General features: G+C 44.1%; 2 protein-coding genes and 1 pseudogene across 2 annotated transcripts; all 3 read right to left on the bottom strand.

Moving 5' to 3' along the window:
• Window positions 1-85: 85 nt before the first annotated feature.
• LOC116258847 (alcohol dehydrogenase-like 2) lies at window positions 86-12647 on the bottom strand. The gene is made up of 10 exons (XM_031636263.2): window positions 12284-12647; window positions 12051-12187; window positions 11861-11907; window positions 11438-11769; window positions 10349-10431; window positions 1806-1881; window positions 1400-1464; window positions 1181-1276; window positions 935-1096; window positions 86-440 (listed from the first exon to the last, which is right to left on the bottom strand). Exons 1-10 carry the CDS (start codon window positions 12315-12317, stop codon window positions 306-308), a joined length of 1167 nt encoding a protein of 388 aa, XP_031492123.1. The 5' UTR covers window positions 12318-12647; the 3' UTR covers window positions 86-305.
• Window positions 12648-14915: 2268 nt separating this feature from the next.
• LOC116258848 (alcohol dehydrogenase-like 2) lies at window positions 14916-19110 on the bottom strand (annotated as a pseudogene).
• Window positions 19111-20715: 1605 nt separating this feature from the next.
• LOC116258642 (alcohol dehydrogenase-like 2) lies at window positions 20716-25835 on the bottom strand. The gene is made up of 10 exons (XM_031635911.2): window positions 25620-25835; window positions 25419-25555; window positions 25174-25220; window positions 24753-25084; window positions 24554-24636; window positions 23206-23281; window positions 23035-23099; window positions 21938-22033; window positions 21691-21852; window positions 20716-21096 (listed from the first exon to the last, which is right to left on the bottom strand). Exons 1-10 carry the CDS (start codon window positions 25651-25653, stop codon window positions 20971-20973), a joined length of 1158 nt encoding a protein of 385 aa, XP_031491771.1. The 5' UTR covers window positions 25654-25835; the 3' UTR covers window positions 20716-20970.
• Window positions 25836-26097: the final 262 nt, after the last annotated feature.

A 26097-nucleotide genomic window follows, 5' to 3' on the forward strand; every position in this document is an offset into this window, starting at 1 on the left:
ATGTTTTGAGATCCACGGGCATAAATTGGAGTCTCACGCTATTCAACTTTGGGCAACGTAGAATAGGGATTCAGATCATACTTAATTTCATAGAATATCTGAAATTTCTAATTTAGTTATACGTAATGGTTTATTACAGCAATACTTTGATTGATAGATATACTGTAGGCGTCTCTTATCCAAGCGATCAAACTTGCCTTATCGTCGAAGAGGAAATTATCTGATCCAACGGAAATGCAAGCGGTCTGTTAATTATTCTTCTTCAATACAACGAGCATGTCGCTCATTTTTCAGAGCGAACCCACCTAATTGATTCGGTTCGTCGGTTTGTCCATCCAAATTATGCATCTCAGACTCTTGCCTTGCGTCAGCAGCTCAAAAGCTTGGTTGATCTCGTGGAGGCTCACTTCGTGTGTGATGAAATCATCCAATTGAAGTTCCTGCTCGAGCATCGCAGAAGCATTGGTGATGATCGTAATTGCAATACCAATTAACTAGGATTTAGCGGACAACTTTACATGTTCAAGAACAAAACCAGATGTATTCTTTTATTTTGATACGTTTTAGATGCGATCATGCTATTGATTTAACAAGGAAATTACATTAAACTACACAGCTTCTCGTTTAAATGCACTTTCTTGTGATAAAAAGATAAACGTGTCCCTCCATAACATATTTAAGCGTACTATGAGAGGTTGGATGAGTGTTGTTTGAAGGAAGATACACTATACACACACAAGCGAAATGCGTTAAAAGTATGCAGATCTGTTCTGCAAGTTCAGAAACAAATGAATCGATGTAAGGTTCATGTTTTTGATTGAGAATGCGGGATGAGCATTAAATACTATGCGTTCTATCAGTAGAGTACTATATTTTTAAAAAAGGTTTGTAAAGGTGCGTGTATGAGAGAGAGAGAGAGAGAGAGAGAGAGAACCTTGCGCTTGTAGAGGCGTGCAAAATTTGGGATGTCAGTCTTGGGCTTGACACCTCCGAACAATGAGCCAACAACGGTCCGACCTTGCAGCAACTCTCCAGAGCCAATGCAGAAGGGTGCACCGTTCATCTCCACCCCCAATATGACCGTCTTTCCCCGTCCCTACACGAATCCAATATATATATTCAGCAAAACGTTTGAACCAAAAGTCGCATGAATTCAAAGATGGGGAGGGAGAAGGAGTACCGGACGACTACTGCTGTAGGCTTCTGACATGAGGGAGGCAAGGCCCACGCACTCGAAGCAATAGTCTGCGCCCCCTCCTGTTAACTCCATCACCACCTGCACCATTCTCTTTCTTTTAACTTTTACAATTTAAACAAGAACATTACATATCCAAATAATGTGGACCCGTAGCAACTTCCTAAATTAGTTTTTGAGTCATGAAAGCAAGTTTATCCAAACCTGGCTCAAGGATTTATCACCACACTCTTTTGGATTGATGAAATCCGTAACTCCAAATTTCTTTCCTGCAATTTCATATCCATAATCCAAGTCAGATCACACCATTTCAAATCCATAATCCAGATCAAATTGACGACTCGAGTTAGATCCAGAATGCACAAGCCGAGCTCGAGCACCCAGTTTTAGGCTGGCTCGATTGAGATTGTTTTGCTTTTGCAGAGAGTACTTCAGTTAGAGGTTAGTAATGATCAAATCTGAATCCAACCCATGCCCCACTGATCTAGAGGAACCCACTAGTGTTCAGCATAATTAATGAGCAAAATTTTATTTTCTCAACACATTTGGACATTGAATTCAGAGATGTAACTGTAATAAAAGAGGCAAAAATTAAAGGTAAACCCCTCACCGATCTCATGCTTGTCAGGGTTCAAATCCACACCAATTATCTGGGATGCACCTCTCAGTCGAGCTCCTTCCGCAACCTATACAGCAAAAAAAAGAGTTGGCCCCTGTAGTGAAATATTTTAAAACTAAGGCTATTTAGTTGCATGAAATATGCGGCTAAATTATCTTCCTAAAAGTCAGTTGCTTTATACTAGAGCTTTTCATTTTATCTTGCAAAATTTAAGGGAACATACAATTGGGGAAATCTCTCTCTCTCTCTCTCTCTCTCGAGTTGGCGAAGATAGTTTTCTCTGAGGTGGCCGATTGGGATGAGGAGATCATATCTCTTCAAACTTCTGACAATATTTCTGCGGATCAATCTTCTCGTCTCCTTTGTCTACAGTGTCTTGCCTAGGAATGGCGGATAAGGGAGTCCATCCACTGGCAGCAGCGTTCTAGGATGGGTTGGCTTGCGCATGGAGACCAGAACTCTAGATTCTTCCACTTGGCCGCCTCTCAAAGGCACCGTCAGATGTTGCTCCAGTCCATGGTTATCGGGGGTAGGGTTTTTCTTGGCGATGACATCCTCCCGGCTCTGAGCACTCATTTTCGGGATTTCTACTCTAAACCTCTTCGCTTCCATGCCCCGCAACCAGATTTTCACCTCTCCTCTCTCTCTGTCTCTCGTGCAATCTCTCTTGAGCGGCCCTTTCTGCACCAAGAGAACAAGAACACAGTCTGGGCAAGGCGCTCGGCATTGATGGTTTCCCTGTCGAATTTTTTTGTACCTTTCGAGAGGTTTGTAGCGCTAATGTGTTTGCGTTTTGTGATGAGTTCGCCTCCAATTCCATTTTCCTGAAGGAATTCAATCAAGCTACCTGCGTCTTGGTGCTTAAGCGCCCTAACCCTATGGACGTGACCCACTTTCGTCCGATCTCCATCCTAGGCACACCTTACAAGATTATTGCCAAGTTGCTCTCTTTGCGGCTTGCGCCTATCATGGCTTCTATCATTAACCCCTTCCAGGTTACTTTTGTCAAGGGTCGGCGTCTGCAGGACGCAAGTTGTCCTGGCCAATGAGGTTGTTCACTCCTTTTACTGTCTACGGCTTCCTTCATTCATCCTTAAGTTGGACATCTATAAAGCCTTTGACTCGGTTAGTTGGGAGTTCCTTTCTGACCTCCTCACTCGTCATGCTTTTGGTCCATCGTTTAGACAGTGGATCCTGTCACTTGTCACTAGGGCCCAGCTTGCGGTTTCCTTTAATGGGAAGTATGGCGATTTCTTCTGTCTCGGGCGTGGCCTCCGTCAAGGTTGCCCGTTATCGCCCTTGCTTTTCAACTTGGTTGCCGAGAGTTTTTCTGCGCTTTTTTATCACACAACGGTCATTGGCTTCCTCACACCTCATTCGCTCTCCCACATACTCACCTTCTCCACCCTTCAGTATGCTGACGACTTTCTCCTGTTCGGCAATGCTTTCCGCCAACAGATTGTGAGAACGTGGCTCATCCTTCGGGTTTTCGAGCTTATCTTGGGTCTTTCTATCAATTCCGCCAAATGTCATTTTTCCCTTATTCACGCGGATCCAGCCACGGTACTTCTCGTGGAAGCTTGCTTTGGGTGTAAGGCTACTAGCCTGCTCAGGGAATACTTGGGGCTTCAGATTACGTTGTCGCCTCCTGCACCCTCCTTTTGGAATGGAATGGAGCAGAAGCTTAATAATTGCCTTTAGTGTTGGCAGGGAAAGCTAATTTCTCTACCAGGTCGTATTACTCTAGCTAAGCACTGCCTTGCATCTGTCCCCCTCCATGCTCTGGCTGTCTTTCGCTGTTTTGAGTAGGTTTTATAAGCTCATTTGTAAGTTTATTTGGAATGGTGATCGACCTTCGGATCGCCTAGCGCATTGGGATGTGGTTGCCTTTCCGCGTCTTCTTGGGGGTGCTGGGGTTACCAACCTTAGTCGGGCTTGCGAGTCTTCTCTGTGTTGTTGGTGGTGGTGGTTAGCAACTGAGCATTTTCTCATCACCCAATTCATTAGTTCCAAATTTGACCTGCCTTCCCCTAGCGTCTGAAATAGTTCTATCTCTCACACCTCCCCCTCTCACTTGGTGCGACATGCTTTCTGTCCTCCTTCTTTTCCTCCGCCTTGCTGACCTCTCATCGTCCCTGTCCCCATCCTGACATTTTTCGCCTACGCGTGAGTTCACTTTTTCTTCTTGCTACCTGGCCTCCTTTGGTCCGTCTGTCACGTCGCTCCCACCCCGTTCTCTTTGGTCTCCTGGCCCCTCTTCTCGTGCCATTGCCTTTGTCTGGTTTCTCCTTTTTGGCCATATCAACACTTTTGACCATCTACAGCGCCTTGGCAACAGTTTGGCTAACCAGTGTCCCCTATGTCTTGTCGCGACTGAGTCTCGGGCCCACCTTTTTACTTCTTGTCATTTCTTCTCTAGTATCATTGCTTATACGTGGCCTTCCCTTGTTAGTAGTCTTTCAAACCTACCATACATTCGTCTTCTTTTCCTCTTTTGTCCTTCCCCCCACCTGTCTGTTTTCTGGGGTCATGTCTGGAGGCCGTGGCTCATTTCAGCTTGGTGGCGCATTTGGGAGGAGCGCAACAACAGGGTCTTCAGGGGCACCTTCTCTTCGCCAGATTCTATGGCTCGTCTTGTGCAACGGGATGTCTACTTTGTCATTCGGTTGAAGCGCCGCTGCCCGTCTGCGGCTGGGTGATTGTGCCGCTCCGTTTTTCCTCTCTCACCCCGACTCTCTTATTTTTTTGTGCATTGTATTGTATATTTCTTCTTCCTGCTTCTGTTTTTGCGATTTATTTTTTGCGGATTGTTTTTTTTTATACCTGGGGGCCTCTTGTCCCCAAATTTTGTTATATATTCCCACTTTATTGGTTCTCCCTCTCTCCCACCGCCCGTCTCCCTCTCTCCCACCGCCCGTCTCCCTCTCTCCCACCACCCGTCTGCTCCCACCGCCCGTCTCCCTCTCCCTTCTCATCCCCCCCCCCTCTCTGTCTGCCCGTCTATTGCAGTCTGCCTCGCCTGCCCGTTCGATCACTCCCTGCCTGCCCCGTCTCTGTCTCTCTCGCTCGCCCATCCATCCGCTCACTCCCTTAGATTGCTGTGGTGTGGCATGGGGTGCCCCTTGTGGCAGGCTGCACTCCCTCTCCTATCCTGTCGGTCGGTGCTGCTTTCTCCTTTTGTAGATGGGTGATTGTTCCTTGCGATCGAGGCTCCCCAAGGTGGTCTCTGTTGGTAGGCCGGCCCCCTCGCCTTTGTGTGTCCCCTCCTCTCGGCGTGCTTCCAGGCTTCATCATCTTCTTCGGTCTGTCGCTTCTATACACGTCAGATGGGGCTTGTGGTGGTGTCAGAGGTGTGCTTCCTTGAACGGTTGTCGAGCCGTCACGTGTTCCCGTTGTCGTTTTCCTGCTTGTCAGAATGATCGTCGTCTTTTTGGTCGGCGGCATGGTTTTGCAGCAGTTGCTTCTTCCTTCTGGGTCCAGGTTTCTCTGCCAGCTATACCTCGGTCGCCTTCTTCGGATGCTAGCGCTATTTTCTTTGGCTCTATCAGACTTCATTGGCCTGGGCCTGTTTGTCCTAGTACACGGGGTCCGCCTTTCTCAGTAAAGGTCCCACAGATCCTCAGCCCAGGTGGTCTGCCACATCAATGCTCTTTGATGGCCATGCTCCTGCCTTCACAGCTCCCACCCTTGCTTCCCTCACCGCGGAAGCCAGCCTCACCTTCGAGATGGAGTCCCGCCTGTTCTTTGCTGCGCTCCCCTGAGGTACCTTGCTTGCCCCTTCCTTTTTCAGCTTCGCCAATTGGGGTCTCACGCGCGTCCACCTTGGGATGCCCCGACTTGGTGTTGTCTGCTGCTCAGTCTGACCTTGGCGACATTTGGTCCTCTGCATTGTCACTATCGGCAGCCCACCCGTTAGCAGGGGATCGCCCCCTTGAGGTCGCTGTTATTGCTTGCTCTTGTTCGACTGAGGCCACCTCTGTCGTCTCGTCACCCCCAGTCAGCCCACCTCCCTCTGTTGCCTGTTCCTTGATTCTTACATTTGTTACTGGCCCCCCTCTGCTCCCTCTACCACTCAGGACCTCCACCTTGGCCCATCTGCTCTGTATTTCTTATGTTTCTTTCGACAGTAGCATTACCACCGACTTGTCTTCCCTGCAGTTATTGCTCCCTCGGCTCAGTCGCGGCTCTCCTCGCAACCCCGCCTACCTACCCCTCCCACCTATTAGCCCTGCCCTCCCCCACATCCCTTCTGTTGACACTTTTTCTCCCGCCTTGCGGTCTGATTCTGCATCCACCACTGCCCCCCTGACCTCCCCTCTCTCTCCTGCTCAGTTGCCTGGTACCACCTCTAGACCTGTTGTTTGTCCCTCCCTGCCTGATAGGTTGCCACCTGTTGCCCCCTTGTTGGACGCTGAGCTTGGCATCTCCCATCCGGATGCACTTGCCGCTCTTCAGGTCCCTCTTCCGCTGGAGCAACTTGAGTCGTTGCGCTCTTCTTTTGTTGCCGTTGTCGCACAGGTCTCTCACCCCAGCCTTGCCAGGTTGCGGCGGGATTTTGCGTAGGATTGGAGCATCGGCAGCCTCTCTCCTTCCTCCCGATACTGCTAGGACGGCCAGGCGTGCATCGCATCACATGGTTTCCCTATGAGGGTAGCTTGTTGGAATGTGCGGGGCATGAGTGCTCGTTATCGACGTAGATATCTCTCTTCTTGGGTCCATCAGCATGAACCTTCAGTGCTTATCGTGGTTGAGACCAAGTTGTCTGTCATCTCTCATGCTTGTGTTTATACTTTGTTGCGTCAACCGTCCTTCAGGTTCCTGCCGGCTAATGGTGTCGCTGGCGGCATCCTACTGGCTTGGTCTCCACCTCTTACGGGGGTTGTTGTGCATGTTGGTAGATACTCTATCTCGACTTCTCTGAATGGCCTTTGGCCCAAGGGCCCGGTCTTAATTACGGCGATCTATGGTCCTTGCGTTGGGGCTTTGCATGGCCAGTTGTTGGCTGAACTGCATCATGTTCGTCAGCTTGCTGCCTCGCCTTGGTTGTTGGCAGGAGACTTCAATTGTTTACTTAGCCCTGCTGACTCGTCCTCCCCTATCACTTCAGGTCCCTCTATGTCTCCTTTTCGATCGTTTGTTGATGAGTTCAGTCATTTTGACGTGCTTCTGAATAATGGTAAGTTTACTTGGTCCAACAATATGAACCCTCCTATTCTTCGTAGGTTGGACCGTATCTTTCTCTCGCCTGAGTTGTTCTCTGCTTTTCCTTCGTCCTCCTTGGTTCTTGGACCGAGATACTTGTCTGACCATGCTTCGTTGCTCCTTTCCCTTCTTCGGGGTAGGGCTGGTACCGGGAGTGCCAAGTTCCGTTTTGAGCTTTGGTGGCTCCGAGATGAATCTTTTGTGGCTACCGTCTCTAATTGGTGGGCTCGCATCGTCAATGGTAGGTGGGCCGCTTTCAGGCTCTCGCGGAAGTTGCACTCCATCAGGAAGGAGGTCTTCGCTGGGAAGCGTATTTTCTGGAGCGGCAAATTTTCTGAGGTGTCCGTTTGGGATGAGGAGATCCTGTCCCTCCAGTCTTCCGACAATATTTCTGCAGGCCAATCTTCTCGTCTCCTTTGTCTTCAGTGTCTTGCCCAGGAGTGGCGGATTAGGGAGTCCATCCACCGGTTGCAGTGTTTTAAGCTGGGTTGGCTTGCGTACGGATACCAGAATTCTAGATTCTTTTACTTGGCTGCCTCTTAAAGGCGCCGTCAGACGTTGCTCCAGTCCATGGTTATTGGGCACGGAGTTTTTTTTGGTAATGACATTCTCCCGGCTTTGACCACTCATTTTCGAGATTTCTACTCTAAGCCTCTTCGCTTCTGTGCCCCGCTGCCGGATTTTCACCTCTCCTCCCTCTCTGTCTCGTGTGCGATCTCTCTGGAGCGGCCCTTCCTACACCAAGAGGCCAAAAACACTGTTTGGGCCCTTGGCTCTGGTAAGGCACTCAGCATCGATGGTTTTCCTATCGTGTTTTTTCGTACTTTTTGGGATGCTTGTAGCACTGATGTGTTTGTTTTTTGTGATGAGTTTGCCTCCAGTTCTATATTCCTTAAGGAGTTTAATCAAGCTACTTGTGTCTTAGTGCCTAAGCGCCCTAACCCTACGGATCTCACCCACTTCCGCCCGATCTTCATTTTAGGCACACCTTACAAGATTATTGCTAAGTTGCTCTCTTTGCGGCTTGCACCGGTCAAGCCTTCTATTTTTAACGCCTTCCAGGTTGCTTTCATCAAGGATCAGCATTTGCAGGACGCTGTTGTCCTGGCTAATGAGGTTGTTCACTCCCTTTACTATCTACGGCTTCCTTCCTTCATCCTTAAATTGGATCTATCTAAGGCCTTTGACATGGTTAGTTGGAAGTTCCTTTCTGACCTCCTCACCCGTCTTGCTTTTGGTCATTCGTTCAGAGAGTGGATCCTTTCGCTTGTCACTGGGGCCTAGCTTGCGGTCTCCTTCAATGGGAAGTGTGGCGATTTCTTCTGTCTCGGGCGTAGCCTCCGTCAGGGTTGTCTGTTACCGCTCTTGCTTTTCAACTTGATCGCTGAGCGTTTTTCTGCTCTATTTCATCACGCAAAGGTCGTTGGCATCCTCACACCGCACTTGCTCCCCCACCTACAGACCTTCTCCATACTTCAGTATGATGATGACTTTCTCTTGTTTGGCAATGCTTCCCGCCAAGAGATTGTGAGAACTTGGCTCATCCTTCGGGTTTTTGAGCTTATCTCGGGTCTTTCTATCAATTCCCTTAAAATTCAACTTTCCGTCATTCACGCGGATACGACCACGGTACTTCTCGCTGAAGCATGCTTTGGGTGTAAGGCTACTGGCCTGCCCATGGACTACTTAGGGCTTCAGATTACGTTGTCGCCTCCTGCACCCTCCTTTTGGAATGGAGTGGAGCAGAAACTTATTGATCGCCTTCAATGTTGGTAGGAAAAACTGCTTTCTTTCCCAGGCCGTATTACTCTTGCGAGACACCGTCTCGCGTCTGTTCTTCTCCATGCTCTGGCTGTCTATTGGCCCTTCTAGGCCTGTCCTAAGTAGGTTTGATAAGATTATCCGTAAGTTTATTTGGAATGGGGATCGGCCTTCGGATCGCCTTGCGCATTGGGATGTAGTTGTCTTTCCGCGTCTTCTTGGGAATGTTGGGGTTACCAACCTTAGTCGGGCATGCGAGTCTTCTCTGTGTTCTTGGTGGTGGCGTCTGGCAACTGAGTATTCTCCCATCACCCAATTCATTTGTTCCAAATTCGACCTGCCTTCTCCTAGTGTTTGGAATTGTTTCATCTCTCACCTCTCTCCCTCTCACTTTTTGAAAGATATGGTTTCTGCCCTTTCTCTTTTCGTCTGCCTTGCTGACCTCTCATCGTCCACATCTCCATCCTGACTTCTTTCACCTGCCCGTGAGTTCACTTTTTCTTCTTGCTACCTGGCCTCCTTTGGTCCTTCAGTTGCGTCGCGCCCACCCCGATCCCTTTGGTCTCCTAGCCCATCTACTCGTGTCATTGCTTTCGTTTGACTTCTTCTTACTGGCCACATCAAAACTTTTGCCCACTTACAGCGCCTGGGCATCAGTTTGGCTAACTAGTGTCCCCTCTGTCTTGTCGCGGTTGAGTCTCGGGTCCACCTTTTCACCTCTTGCCTGTTTTTCTTTTGTGTCCTAGCTTCTAGTTGGCCTTATTAATAGTCTTCCAAACCCACTATCCATTCATCTTCTGTTCCTCTTTTGTCCTTCCCCCCACCTGTCTGCTTCCTGGGGTCGTGTTTAGAGGTCGTGGCTCATTTCATCTTGGTGGTGCATTTGGGAGGAGCGCAACAACAGGGGATGACGATGCCGCTCATTCGGCTTGTGCAGGGGGATGTCCAGTTTGTCATTCGGCTAAGGCGTTGTGGTCCATCTGCGACTGGGTGACGGTGCCGCTCATTCTTTCCTCTCTATTCACACCTTTCTTATTTCGTTGTGCTTTGTATTGTATATTTCGTCTTTTTACTTTTGTTTTTGCAAATTGCTTTTGTATGTAGGGGATTTCTTGTCCTCAAATTTTGTTATATATTTCTCATTTTATCGGCTCTCTCTCTTTCTCACTCTCTCACTCTCTTTCTCTCTCTCTCTCTCTCTATATATATATATATATATATATATATATATATATATATATATATATATATATATATATATAGATAGATAGAGAGAGAGAGAGAGAGAGAGAAAAAGAGAGATTTCCCCAATTGTATGTTCCCTTAAATTTTGCAAGATAAAATGAAAAACTTAGTATAAAGCAACTGACTTAAGAAGGATTTAACAATCAAATGCTAGGCATAATCACATTATTTTTATTTCCTGTTGTTGTCGAAAGAATAGCATTGTATTTTTGAATCATAGGCTTTAGAAACATACATTCTAAGAATATAGTCTTGATCTTCTCGTGAAATGAGGCTGGACACGACAGGGAAAACAAGATGTTGGAGAAGAAAAAGTCACTGCTTACCGCTAAGCCAACGGATCCAAGTCCAAAAATCGCAACTTTGGATCCCATCTCCACCCCGGCAGCTCTCCAAGCGGCGCCTACACCTGCCATTGATCACAAGAACTTTCAGGGGATGAAAAATGGATCGGGTCGCCGTGGACCGGATCTGCACAGTCAGTTTGTGTTATAGAAAATTCGTTGCTTTCACGTACAGCTTGTGTACATTGAAGAGGCGGGACAACTTGTGTTATAGAAAATTCGTTGCTGTCACCAAGCTTTAATTTTTTCCTTTTTTTGTAATTTGAGACTTGTTGACCTGCAGTTCAATAGACAATGTTTATCATATCTTGTTTTATTTATTTGTCTATACAAAATTCATTCCCGGTCCTGCAACATGAATAGACAAGCGAACTATTTCTTTAAAACGAAATTAAACAAAAATAAAATTAAACAAGACCAGCTATAAGTCCACATGTTTAGGGATTGAGAGCTGGCGCACGGCAAGAAGGAATTTGAGCGTGGGTAAAGATTAAGGGCGTGCTTCTTGTCTTGAACTTTTTTATTTTTCAACCGCATTTGTAATCTTGAAGAAAACTTTCACCGACCTCTACGGGTCCAATTGACCTACAGGTCTGCCTACAAATCTACCAACCATTCAAAGGGACAAGTCGTCCCACACCTCCTTTCTCCCATGTTTGATACATTTTTGTGGGTGAGCGATGTCAACGAGGTTATTCCAAGTATCACAACCGCTCTAAGCTGGCATGTGAAACTTTTTGAAACATTTCTACACTTAATGGTCACCAATCCTACAACATATTAGAAAAATACTCCATGCCGCTGCTCTGATTACTCGGATGGTCAGAACTTTATATTTAGTGAAAGTCCAGGACTTCTCGGTAGAATACTTCTCCGGCAATGGAAATGTTCTTTGCCGAGCAATTTTGTTCAAAATTCGTGGTTTTTATCTTGAAAAGAGAGGCACTGAGTGGCCGAGAAAACTACTAGATTTTTTTTTCTAAATAGAAAAAATAAAAGAGTAGAAAGATAAGACTAGATAGAGAATGACGAGGGCAAACAGGGCAAAGGACGGATGGATATGATTTGTACCAGTGGAAACGCCACAGCCGAGCAGGCAAGCCTTCTCCGGAGGGACGTCCGCCGGGTCGACCTTCACGAGATGGGTGACGTCCAAGACCGTGTACTCTACGAAGCTTGAAACGTTGAGGAAGTGGTGAAGCCGTTGGCCGCTAGCAGTCGACAGCCGGCTGCTGCCGTCTCTGGGCATCCCCGTCCTCAACGGCGAGAAGGGGAAGGTGGCACAGATGTTGCTCTTCTCGGACTTGCAACCCACACACTCCTCGCAGTCGGCCAGTAAGGAGGGCACCACCATGTCACCTTCTTTGAATTCCCTCACCCCTTCTCCCACACTCTCCACAATCCTTCACAACAAACAATGCAACGGTGCCATTAAGTCTTTCAGTTCACGAGTTCAATCATTTTCGAATGCATAAATAAGGTTTGGTGCTTTACCCAACGGCCTCATGGCCGAGAATTCTGGGGAAGACTCCAGCTGGTTCCTGAGAGCAAACAAAACGATTCAGTGGGTCAGAGAAGACGGGTAGAAGGATACTGTTTCTTCTTCCTTTGTTTTGTAAGCAGTTCTATAACAAAAAAAAACATATATCAGAGAAATGGGGAGGGGGTAGGTGAAGATTGTTACAGGGAGAGTCCAGAAGGTGACGTCGCTGTGGCAGAGGGAGGTGCAGATGATCTTGATTCTGACCTCCGATGGCTGCGGGGGCGCTACGTCCACCTCCTCTATCACCAGCGGCTCCCCTCGCTTCCAGCACACGGCCCCTGCATTCAGTTTCAGTAGCTACTGTGTTGATATTGATTCTTGAGAGAGAGAGAGAGAGAGAGAGAGAGAGGGACAGAGATCCATGTGGTTCACACCTTTGCATCGGATGGTTTTTCCTTTGGTAGCCATTGTTTCCGAGGGAGGAAGAAGGCAGATGCGAGGATTCGGATAACTGGGGCTTTGCAAAATTAAACTTTCGTCTGAAGCTTTAAATCAAGAGAAATAGACGAAGCTGCTGAGACGAGTAAAGCAAATAAACTGCAGAAAGAATCAACAAGTGCACGGAGTGGCAGGAGCAGAAGAGAACACCACACCAGGTCTTATAACATGGTATCCATTAGTATGGTACGTGATCCAAATTGATATGCAAATAAGCCTTCAGCTGATCCACATTTGGGCATCTATAGATCTGGGGAGCTTACAACTTGTTAGGAGCCGTTTCAAGCTCCTCGATTCTGTCCACTACCACATTAAAGCCACTGAATTGGCTGCCATAAATAGAGGGAAGCAACCAATAACCAGAAAATGCCATCTGACCTTTTCATCAATGGCGACAGGCCCTTCAATGAGACGCTTGTCTGTGCAGCTAATTGCGGCAGATGGGCATGGGTAGGATTGGACATGTCCGAGCCAAAGGGGTATGTGGCTTAAACAATTAGAGTCCTAACGTGTTGTTTTTCCCATCATTTAATTGACCATGCAAGTTAGCGACTGTTTCTTACTGAATTTTCCTTTCTTAAATAACAGAAGTGGGTGTATGCATGTGGAAGAATAAAGTGACTGTCGGTTGTTTGTTAATTAACATGGTCATGCGTACCTAAAAATACAGTGCTTTATTGGATTGACATAATCCTAGTTGTAAGTAGGCCACACTTGTCCAATATATACAAATTGGATTGGGAAATCACAATGTAGCAGATTCTAATCAGGGATGTTGAGCAAGTTCAACCAGATCCGATATGGAAGAATCGCTTGACTATGAGTTGTTGCTTAATTAACAAACTCATCCTTACCAAAAAATACAGTGCCTTCTTGGATTGGCTTAGTCCTAGTTGCAAGTTAACAACAGTTGTTCAATGTATACTAATTGGATCAGGATATCATAACGTGGCAGATTTTAATTAGGGATGTTCAACAAGTCGGCTGGACATGAACTTGCTTGGTTAAGATACTTGAGCAGGGTCAAATATGGATCTTTGATCCATATACCAAGACACTATGAAAATCACTTATGCAACTTAGTCTTTCCTTACCCAATTTGTTTCTCTCTCTCTCTCTCACCAATTGATGAGTAGCACAACCCGTTGGATTTTGAGGGGTGTATTATAGCCGTGTTCTCAATTCAATTATTGAAGAGTGGTATTTATTGATGAATGTTGAACTTGGTTTAAAGTTTTATTTAGAGGCCTTATCTTTCGAAACAAGGATAGGGATGACACAGACTCGACACTCGCGGTGTCGCGATCGATGATAGTCAGTAGTTGCCGCCGGTGACATGAGGGCCATTTTTACTATATGATTAAAGGGTTAATTTTGTCAATTTCATTATAATTTTAATATTTTTTATGAAAAGTAGTTGTTGAGGAGATCAGGCCGGAAAAGTTGAGCGCCTGCATGTTGTTTCGGAAGAAACGCTGACGTTGACTGCCCATTCGACAGTTTATATATATATGTATGAGCATTATATCGATGTTGCTAAAGTCGCCGCTAAATTTCTAAACTGTTTAAAATTAAAAGAAATCCTTACAATCTATACCATTCAGAGAAGACATTCGCGTCCCAACGGTTTAGGCGGTCCGTAGGTAATTGCAAGTCCGAACGGTTCGAACCGTTGGGATACGAAAGAAATATCGATGATGTACAGCGTCGGGCAAGACGCGATGATTTCCCAACGCTATTTAATGTCAACGAGAATTTTCTCGACGGCTGGTCGACCGTCGCAACTCCAGAACCGCCGACGGCCAAAACTTTGCTGTGCCATGGCCAAGTCAGATATAGTCATGAATATTCAGTGGTAGTTATGCTATTATAAATTGTTGCTGGTGCTTTCATAGCATTATGTTTTTAGCAATTACTTTTAAATATTTTATCATCTACCAACATTCGGTATATATATATATATATATATATATATACACTTTCTAAATGGTGACTTTAAAATCACCATACAACAAACCAGGGCCATCCATTCAAACAACCCTTATAATTTAATTTAATTTAGGTTTTTTTTTTTAAGTCTTGCTCCTTTTCCACTACCACCAGCAGCCTGCCGGAACTTCGCCAGATGGAAGAGAAGGCCCGGTGGCTACTCCGTCTCTTGTTGGAGCCACAGGGCTCCTGCAACAGGAGGGCCGAGCCATCGGGGGTGAAAAAAGAGTTTTGAATAACAAAAATTTAATTTAAAAGTCTAAATCAACTTATCAGCTTGCTGTATATTAGGCTTACCGAGAAAGTACTGTGGTCATAGTTGTCGACAATGTGATTCATTCTTTTTAAGTCGTTCAATGGCGGATGTCAGGTCACCCACTCAGACGTGAAGGACGTATGACGTGAAACCGATGACCCTCTGGATTCACTTTCGGAAGAAAGCTAATTGAAAATGTCACCTTCATGAGTTCACGGCGTTGAGAATTTGGTGTTGAGAATTTGGCCTTATTACTGCAATAACTTTGATTGATAGATATACTGTAGGCGTCTCTTATCCAAGCGATCAAACTTGCCTTATCGTCGAAAAGGAAATTATCTGATCCAACGGAAATGCAAGCGGTCTGTTAATTATTCTTCTTCAATACAACGAGCATGTCGCTCATTTTTCAGAGCGAACCCACCTAATTGATTCGGTTCGTCGGTTTGTCCATCCAAATTATGCATCTCAGACTCTTGCCTTGCGTCAGCAGCTCAAAAGCTTGGTTGATCTCGTGGAGGCTCACTTCGTGTGTGATGAAATCATCCAATTGAAGTTCCTGCTCGAGCATCGCAGAAGCATTGGTGATGATCGTAATTGCAATACCAATTAACTAGGATTTAGCGGACAACTTTACATGTTCAAGAACAAAACCAGATGTATTCTTTTATTTTGATACGTTTTAGATGCGATCATGCTATTGATTTAACAAGGCAATTACATTAAACTACACAGCTTCTCGTTTAAATGCACTTTCTTGTGATAAAAAGATAAACGTGTCCCTCCATAACATATTTAAGCGTACTATGAGAGGTTGGATGAGTGTTGTTTGAAGGAAGATACACTATACACACACAAGCGAAATGCGTTAAAAGTATGCAGATCTGTTCTGCAAGTATATGAATCAATGTAAGGATCATGTTTTTGATTGAGAATGCGGGATGAGCATTAAATACTATGCGTTCTATCAGTAGAGAACTATATTTTTAAAAAAGGTTTGCAAAGGTGCGTGTATGAGAGAGAGAGAGAGAGAGAGAACCTTGCGCTTGTAGAGGCGTGCAAAATTTGGGATGTCAGTCTTGGGCTTGACACCTCCGAACAATGAGCCAACAACGGTCCGACCTTGCAGCAACTCTCCAGAGCCAATGCAGAAGGGTGCACCGTTCATCTCCACCCCCAATATGACCGTCTTTCCCCGTCCCTACACGAATCCAATATATATATTCAGCAAAACGTTTGAACCAAAAGTCGCATGAATTCAAAGATGGGGAGGGAGAAGGAGTACCGGACGACTACTGCTGTAGGCTTCTGACATGAGGGAGGCAAGGCCCACGCACTCGAAGCAATAGTCTGCGCCCCTCCTGTTAACTCCATCACCACCTGCACCATTCTCTTTCTTTTAACTTTTACAATTTAAACAAGAACATTACATATCCAAATAATGTGGACCCGTAGCAACTTCCTAAATTAGTTTTTGAGTCATGAAAGCAAGTTTATCCAAACCTGGCTCAAGGATTTATCACCACACTCTTTTGGATTGATGAAATCCGTAACTCCAAATTTCTTTCCTGCAATTTCATATCCATAATCCAAGTCAGATCACACCATTTCAAATCCATAATCCAGATGAAATTGACGACTCGAGTCAGATCCAGAATGCACAAGCCGAGCTCGAGCACCCAGTTTCAGGCTGGCTCGATTGAGATTGTTTTGCTTTTGCAGAGAGTACTTCAGTTAGAGGTTAGTAATGATCAAATCTGAATCCAACCAATGCCCCACTGATCTAGAGGAACCCAATAGTGTTCAGCACAATTAATGAGCAAAATTTTATTTTCTCAACACATTTGGACATTGAATTCAGAGATGTAACTGTAATAAAAGAGGCAAAAATTAAAGGTAAACCCCTCACCGATCTCATGCTTGTCAGGGTTCAAATCCACACCAATTATCTGGGATGCTCCTCTCAGTCGAGCTCCTTCCGCAACCTATACAGCCAAAAAAAAAAAAAAGAGTTGGCCCCTGTAGTGAAATATTTTAAAATTAAGGCTATTTAATTGCATGAAATATGCGGCTAAATTATCTTCATAAAAGTCAGTTGCTTTATACTAGAGCTTTTCATTTTACCTTGCAAAATTTAAGGGAACATACAATTGGGGAAATCTCTTTCTCTCTCTCTCTCTCTCTCTCTCTCTCTCTCTCTCTATCTATCTATCTATCTATGTGTGTGTGTGTGTGTGTGTGTTTAAGAAGGATTTAACAATAAAATGGTTCGCATAATCACATTTTTTTTTCTCTGTTGCTGTTGAATGAATAGCATTGTATTTTTGAAACATACATTCAAAGACTATAGTATTGATCTTCTCGTGAAATGAGGCTGGACACAACGGAGCAAACAAGATGTTGGAGAAGAAAAAGTCACTGCTTACCGCTAAGCCAATGGATCCAAGACCAAAATCGCAACTTTGGATCCCTTCTCCACCCCGGCAGCTCTCCAAGCCGCGCCTACACCTGCCATTATTGACCACAAGAACTTCAGGGGAAGAAAAATGGATCGGGTCGCCGTGGACCGGATCTGCACAGTCAGTTTGTGTTATAGAAAATTCGTTGCTTTCACGTACAACTTGTGTACATTGAAGAGGCTGGGCCATCGCTAAGAAGTTGATATTTCTAATTAAGGACAAGCGACACCACCAAGCTTCAATTTTTTTCCTTTTTTTAAAATTTGAGACTTGTTGACCTGCAGTTCAGTAGATAATGTTTATCATATCTTGTTTTATTTATTTATTTATATGAAATTCATTCCTGGTCCTGCTTCAGGAATCGACAAGCGAACTATTTCTTTAAAACTAAATTAACAAAAAATAAAAATAAAAAATAAAATTAAACAAGACCAGCATCGTGGTGTGGTGTAATCTTGAAGAAAACTTTCACCGACCCCTACAATTTCAATTGACCTACAGGTCTGCATACAAATCTACCAATCATTCAAAGGGACAAGTCGTCCCACTCCTTCTTTCTCCCATGTTTGATAGATCTTTATGGGTGAGGGATGTCAACGAGGTTATTTCAAGCATCACAGCTGCTCTAAGCTGGCATGCATTGAATATCATGAAACTTTTTGAAACATTTCTGACACTTAATGGTCCCTCTCCCTTACGTACCACAGAGAGTAAGAGACAAGTCGATGAATCTAGTTGCACCAATCCCACAACATATTAGAAAAGTGCTCCATGCTGCTCTGATTACTCGGATGGTCAGAACTTCATAATATATTTAGTGAAAGTCCAGGACTTCTCGGTAGAATACTTCTCCGGCAACGGAAATGTTCTTTGCCGAGCAATTTTATTCAAAATTCGTGGTTTTTATCTTGAAAAGAGAATAGTGGCATTGAGTAGCCGAAAGGTTTCAAAACTATTAGATTTTTTTTTTTTAAAAAAAAAAAAAAGATAAAACAGTAGAAAGATAAGATTAGCCAGTCTGACGACGGCGAACAGGGCAACGGACGGATGGATATGATTTGTACCAGTGGAAACGCCACAGCCGAGCAGGCAAGCCTTCTCCGGGGGGACGTCCGCCGGATCGACCTTCACGAGATGGGTGACGTCCAAGACCGTGTACTCTACGAAGCTTGAAACGTTGAGGAAGTGGTGAAGCCGTTGGCCACTAGCGGTCGACAGCCGGCTGCTGCCGTCTCTGGGCATCCCCGTCCTCAACGGCGAGAAGGGGAAGGTGGCACACATGTTGCTCTTCTCGGACTTGCAATCCACACACTCTTCGCAGTCGGCCAGGAAGGAGGGCACCACCATGTCTCCTTCTTTGAATTCCCTCACCCCTTCTCCCACACTCTCCACAATCCTTCACAACAAACAATGCAACGGCGCCATTAATTCTTCCAATTCACGATTTGAATCATTTTTGGCTGCATAAATAAGGTTTGGTGCTTTACCCAACTGCCTCATGACCGAAAATTGTGGGGAAGAATCCAAATGGTTCCTGAGAGCAAACAGAACGTTTGAGTGGGTCAGAGAAGAAGGGCAGAAGGATACTGTTTCTTCTTCCATTGTTTTGTAAGCAGTTCTATAACAAAAAAAAAAACATATATCAGAGAAATGGGGAAGGGGTAGGTGAAGATTGTTACAGGGAGAGTCCAGAAGGTGACGTCGCTGTGGCAGAGGGAGGTGCAGATGATCTTGATTCTGACCTCCGATGGCTGAGGGGGCGCTACGTCCACCTCTTCTATCACCAGGGGCTCCCCTCGCTTCCAGCACACGGCCCCTGCATTCAGTTTCAGTAGCTACTGTGTTGAGATTGATTCTTGAGAGAGAGAGGGAGAGAGAGATCCATGTAGTTCACACCTTTGCATCGGATGGTTTTTCCTTTGGTAGCCATTGTTTTCGAGAGAAGGAAGAAGGCGGATGCGAGGATTCCAATAACTGGGGCTTTGAAAAGTGGTCGTTTAAGAGATCAGGCCGGAAAAGTTGAGCGCCTGTCTGTTGTCTCTTGTCTCTGAAGAAACGGTGACGTCGATTACTCATTTGACACTTTATAATTTTTTAATATATATGCATTATATCGATGTTGCCCAATAATTAAAAGTCCAAAAGCCGCAGCTAAATTTCTAAACTGTTTAAAATTAAAAGAAACCCCTACCACTGAGAAGACATTCGCATCCAAACGTTTTGGGCTGTCCGGATGTAATCGCAAGTCCGAACGGTTCGAACCTTTGGGATGCAAAAGCGATCTCGATGGTGTACGGCGTCGGGAAAGACGCCATGATTTCCCAACGCTATGTAGTGTCAACGATAATTTTCTCGACGGCAGGTCAACCGTCGCAACTCCGGAACCGCCGACGGCCAAAACTTTGCTATGCCATGGCCAGGTCAGATATAGTCATAAAAGTTCAGTAGTAGCTATGCTATTATAAATTGTTGCTGCTGCTTTCATAGCGTTATGTTTTTAGCAATAACTTTTAAATATTTTATCATCTACCAACATTTGTTAGTCAGAGACTCAGAGTGGAATTTAATTTGAAAGAAAAGAAAGCCCAATTGTAATTGAGACTACCCACAATCAGATTAAGTTGAAATTGGTAAATGCAGCATTTAGACCTCTAGTTTTAGGCCATGTCTGTTTAATTTTTTAAAATTTTCAGTTAGCCTGGATAAAAATTTTGAAAAATTATATTTCAGCCCCTATTGAAATTTTAAAACAACAATTCGGCACCTCCAATGTGGGCCCCTGCTTGAGCAATATATCTTTCTCTTCATTGACACTTGAAAAGTCATTCATCCATAGACTACTATTTCTTAAAAAACTATTCGTGAAACTTTTAGCAATATATCTTTCTCTTCATTGACACTTGAAAAGTCATTCATCCGTAGACTACTATTTCTTAAAAAACTATTCGTAAACCTAAAAGTTTCGGACTAAAAGGCAAGCCCTTCAAGAATCAATCGCTTCGCGGTACCTATATCTAAATCAGCAAATTGCTAAGCAGATAGTTATGGGGCAATAATATGTAAACAAAAGTAGTCTATGTAGGCTAGTGTGGGCGATTGTCGATACAAGCCTACATATTTTGTAAATGGCAAAATCTTATTCCCTAATTTTGACATTTAAAGTTTAAAAAACAAAAATCAAATGTAAAATATTCTAAATTATTACTTATCAAGCAATAAGCTGAGTCAAATGATTCTTCAAATAACAAACTGAGAAAGGTTAATTTAGGTCTCACTGTCCAAAATGGTAAAAGAGAAGATATTGATCGATTGAATCCTCATCTTAACAGGATAGCAGTTTCGAACATTTCATTTGCCCTCACTTTTGGAGTACTCAAAGCTTAATATCTCCATGTTTGAAGTGAAAGTTTCAACTACAGACTCATCTTTACGCCTTTCATACAGTGTCCCAATCTTTAAGGTAGATTATTGGTAGAGCTTCTTACTGTTTTCGTTGCTAAACGACGACCCATTAGTGTGAAAAACAATTCTGGCGTGAATCTCTTACACATAGTAATGCTAATACAAGATAACCATTGAGCACTTTTTGTTCTTCTTCTTGAATGTTTGGCTTAGGAGCGCATTTGTTTATTACAACAAGGAAAACAAGATTTAATTAACAATGTGGATCAAATCTATGCCCGTTGAATTTGAACAATCAACTTCAAGTATTGCGGCGCATAGGCTTGTGAATTAGGATTGCAAAAAGGAAAACGTTGGTCACCATGCAAACAGACTCACCCTTCCTATCAAATAGCAAATCTAATACAACACCAAATGGAGCTTAGTTGTCTCTTACAATATCTCAGTCATCTTTTGGTCTTCTTCTTTAGTATAACGACCGTGTCGCTCGTTTTGGGAGCAAACCCAACAAATTGATTCAGTTCGTTGGTTTGTCCATCCAAATTATGCATCTCAGACTCTTGCCTTTCATCATCAGCTCAAAAGCTCGGTTGATCTCGTCGAGGCTCACTTCATGTGTGATGAATTCGTCCAATCTGAGTTCCTGCTTGTACATAGCGGAAGCATTAATCTTATGGCCTCAAACCCAACCAATTAGCTCCCATAACTTGAGTTGTTAGCGATTGTAATTGCAATAACAATTAAGTACGACTTAGAATATCAAACAATGACTTACAAAAAATAAAAGCTTGTTTAAACAAAAAAAAACGAATTAAATGCTGTTTTGACTAATGACATCCAGAGCATATTTATGTGTAATGTTTGAGGTGACAAGTTTTGTCCTTCAAATCGTTTGCACAGCTTGGATTGATTTACTATATATGCATAAAGTTAAATGGAATGCATTAAACTAGTCCGATTTTGTTATTACCACACCTTCGATTTTTATACGTATTTTTTTTTCAAGTATGCAACATGTTCAGCGGCCTGTTTAAAAAGACATGAATCAACATGAAGATCATGCTCTTACAAACTAATTCTGGCTAAATTGGCCTGCAAGACGAGTACTAAAACTCAAAAACATTGAGCCAATTGACCATGTTAAAGATCTTATGACACCATCTACACATTTAGAACGTATTATTCTGTAGCTCGTGTGTGTGTGTGTGTGTGAGAGAGAAAGAGAGAGAGAGAGAACCTTGCGCTTATACAGCCCTACAAAATTTGGAATGTCAATCTTGGGCTTGGCGCCGCCGAGCATGGCGCCGACTACCGTCCGACCCCGCAGCACCTCATTCGAGCCAAGGCAGAATGGCGCACCGCTCGTCTCCACCCCCAAAATCACAGTCTTCCCCCAACCCTGCACTCCAATGAAATTTAAAGCAAAACATGGCATGAATGAATTTACAGTGGGCAGAGAGAGAGATGAGTATGAGTATGAGTACCGGACGACAACTTTTGAAGGCATCGGACATGAGGGAGGCAACGCCCACACACTCGAAGCAATAGTCTGCACCCCCTCCCGTCAACTCCGTCACCACCTGCACCTTGCCTATATCAATAATCCACCCGATGCTCATATTTTCAAAATATATAAAAAGAACTACATCTCTTGCCAAACTAGAGAAGGAATTTTATTTCTCCCTTCATACTCAAATGCTCCCGAGCAGTTTATATATATACACACACACACACACACACTCATGTCTCATTGCAAAAATTTTAAAATTTATCTCTACAGAACAGTTGCTATATTAGCGTTAGTGAGGGTTTATGGTATCTAAACAATTTCTTTTAGTTTACCTGTCTCTCGAGAGTTTTATATAGGCAGCAAGCGGTTTTTTGATGACTTCAAACTAGAGTATGTATGGTTAGTTGTTCATTAATTAGATTGTTCTCATGGATTGATCTATTTGGTTAGGGGGCAACAGTTTTTTTTTCTCTCTAAATTGGCTGATTATTTATTAAAAAACATATATTTAATTATATCTTTCCTATGCCAACAAGTAACAATTCCAGGATGTGGTGAAAAATCAACGGTTAGATTGCACTCAGATTGGTAATTCGGTGGGCATCTGGTGATCCGAACTGAGGACCATGAGTTGCAGACTCGGAATTGCAGTCTAAATCAAAGATTTTAAAGGGCGTTTGATAAACTCGGATTTGAGAACTGTTGATTTAAGATCCGACCCTACCTATTTTGAGAGCAAAGAGGTAAAATGAGGATTCTAAGCGTGGACCTTAGGTCTGATGTAAGATCCAAAGTTGTTGGTAAACTATAGACTTTACAATGGATCTTTTCTCAGATTCATATAATCAAATCCGGATTAATCAAACGAGCTTGTGGCTCTGAGATAACTTCGTCTGGATGGATGCATGGTACAACTGTTCAGAAATTTTAGACTCCTTTTAGAGAATATCACTTTTCCTAAGTTTGGGGTAATCTTGGTTCGATCAGGATCCATACTGACTCTCCCTAGGGAATAAAACCAAAAAAAAAAAAAAAACATAAGAAAAGAAGCAGAAGCAAGTCGATCCAAACCTGGCTCACGGACTTTTCGCCGCACTCTTTTGGATTGATGAAATCCGTAACTCCAAATTTTTTTCCTGCATTTTCATATCCACAATAACGATGTCAGCGACAATTTTATTAGTTTGGGCATTGAATTCGTGACACCATAATAAGAGAGACAAAGCGGAAGATGAAGCTCACCGATCTCAAGCTTGTCCGGGTTGACATCCACACCAATTATTTGTGCTGCGCCTCTGAGTCGAGCTCCTTCCGCAACCTACACATTAAACAAAGTTAGCCACCTTGCTGAAATATTTTATAATTATGGGTGCTTAATTGCCCGGACTAGCCTGTTCAAATAATTTTCGACAACTTGGGCGCGCAGTAATTTTTCATTTTCCTAAGTGGTGGTTCGATTAATCTTTATTCATTCATGTACCAATTCGCCCAACTGCCAGCAGTATCAGGGATTTTATTAATTAAGATCATTATGAGATTGCCCCAACTGCTGTTTAACGAGTCAAGCAACTCGAGATTAGATTGTCTCAAGTTCAGACTCGTTTATTAACGGAGTCGAGATCGAGTTTAAGGTAAACGGATCGGGTTCGACCTAAGCAGGTTCGACTCGTTCAAAAATTTGATCGAGCTCGGGGCAAGAATAAATAATACAAGACGTTTCACAATACTATTAATTACAAAAAAAAGTGAATATTCTCAACGGGTTGTTTAACAAGGGTCAAGCTTACAAATCTGGTCTTCTCCATTGATTGATGTTTAAAAATGATTTTCTTTGGCCGAGCTCAAAACCAAAGCTTGGTTCGAGCTTAACCGAGCCGAGTTCGAGCAGAGCTTAATCAACTCAAGCTCAAGTTGCACCTTTTGAGACTCAAGCTAGAGCAACTAACTCAGCCCTGATAACAAGTAATAAAATATTGAGGCGTTAATTAGCAATAGTGATTGGATCAGACTAACTAGGGATTGAAGCAAACCGGTTTGGATTGGACTCTTAGTTTTAGTTGAGCAGAAGCTCATAAAAAGAAAGGGCCAACGGCTCCCTCTGTTCCCTTGCTTTCAAGATGGATCTTGGGTTGCGTTAAGAACTTTAGTGGAGTACACTACGTATCAAGATCACACCATTTGTGGTCTTATGGAAATTGAACTGACCACGCAGGCGTCAGTTTAGAAAATGCAGACGAAGTCGCCCGCCAACAATATTCCAGAGTCTTTGCACTCTACGGTCAAGATCACGTGATAAATTAAGAGACAAATTAGCATCCGAGAGTCTTCTTCTTACTCAGCCTGGAGCTTGCTCTCCTCCACCGTTCAGGCGTCCATGTTTAGAGTTAGAGGGATGGCCAACAACACCAAGCCCTGACTCCTGTAACTATTTCTTACTCAGGTTGCGATACACGGTTTTGTTTTAGTGCATCCAAAACTATGTTTCTTCTCTCTATCGTTCCAAACAAAGAAAAGAAAAAAAAAAACTTGGTTTGGATTCCAAATGGACCACAGCAAGATCTCAGAGAAGAAATTAAAATGCACTGCTTACAGCCAAGCCAATGGATCCAAGGCCGAAAACTGCAACTTTGGATCCCTTCTCCACCCCTGCAACTCTCCAAGCCGCTCCTAATCCTGTCATTAATTGATCACAAGAAGTTCAGGACATGAGAAACGGATCGGCCATCTGCGGGGTGACTTTGTAACGAGCAAGAGTTTGAGGGTAGCGCAATTGAGAGAGAGACGTGTACCAGAGGAAACCCCGCAGCTGAGCAGGCAAGCCTTCTCGGGAGGGATGTCCGCGGGGTCGACCTTCACAAGATTAGTGACGTCCACGACGGTGTATTCTACGAAGCTTGAAATATGGAAGAAGTGATGAAGCCGCTCGCCGGCGGCGGTGGACAGCCGGCTGATGCCGTCTCTGGGCATCCCCGTCTGCCAATGCGAGAAGGGGAGCGTGCTACACAGGTTGCTCTTCTCCGACTTGCAATCCGCACACTCCTCGCAGTCGGGCATGTGGAAAGGCACCACCATGTCTCCTTCTTTGAATTCCATCACCCCTTTCCCCACACTCTCCACAATCCTAAAAAATAAACAAAGATACAGAGCCGATTCTTACTGTTCATGCTTTATTTTCCTTTTCGGTTCCATAAATAAGGTTTCGTGATTTACCCAGCAGCCTCGTGACCGAGAATTCTGGGGAAGATTCCATGTGGTTCCTGAGAGGAAAGAGAACGTTTGAGTTTATTAGAGAAGAAGGGTAGAGGATATCTCTTCATTGTTTGTTCATCTCTCTGTTTTTCATTTTTTTTTGTTTTTTGCTCATCTCTGTTTTTCCTAGCAGTTCCATATATAACAAGAGAATCAAATAGTCAAAAATCAGAGAGATGGGGAGGGGGGTAGGTGAAGATTGTTACAGGGAGAGTCCAGAAGGTGACGTCGGTGTGGCAGAGGGAGGCACAGATGATCTTGATTCTGACCTCCGATGGTTGAGGGGGTGCTACGTCCACCTCCTCTATCACCAGCGGCTCCCCTTGCTTCCAGCAGACGGCCCCTGATTGAGAGACGGTGAGATAGAGCGAGAGATCAGAGAGGTGCTACTGCTATATTGTTCATACCTTTGCACCGGATGGTCTTTCCTTTGGTAGCCATTGTTTGTGGCAGGAGGAAAGAAGAAGGCAGATGTGATGGGATTCGGATAACTGGGGCTTCGCAAAATTTGCCGGGCGATCGAAGCTGTAAATATAGAGAAATGCCGTGGTTCTCACTCTGCTGCCGGGAAACCGTTCTCCCTTTTCTTTGGCAGCTCCAGCTTTAATTTGTGTCCTGACGTCATTGGTCCTCTCGCCTTCTGGTCCTTTTTGTTGCCAATACCTAAACAGGACTTAGCTTTGCCATATTTTCTATATCCGATTAATGTCAGTCAAGCAAAGATACGTGTGCGCGTGCAAGAGCGAACAATGCGTTTACATTAAAAATTATCATCTGTTTCAAGATGACAGTATCTATTTGAATTTCTCTTTTAACAGTTGGAACTACAATATCAGAACTTGTAGTTCAGATATACGACCTTGACTAAGATGTCTGCAAATCTGT

The sequence above is a fragment of the Nymphaea colorata genome, chromosome 8 (genome assembly GCF_008831285.2).
Source record: "Nymphaea colorata isolate Beijing-Zhang1983 chromosome 8, ASM883128v2, whole genome shotgun sequence".
Taxonomy (NCBI): domain Eukaryota; kingdom Viridiplantae; phylum Streptophyta; class Magnoliopsida; order Nymphaeales; family Nymphaeaceae; genus Nymphaea; species Nymphaea colorata.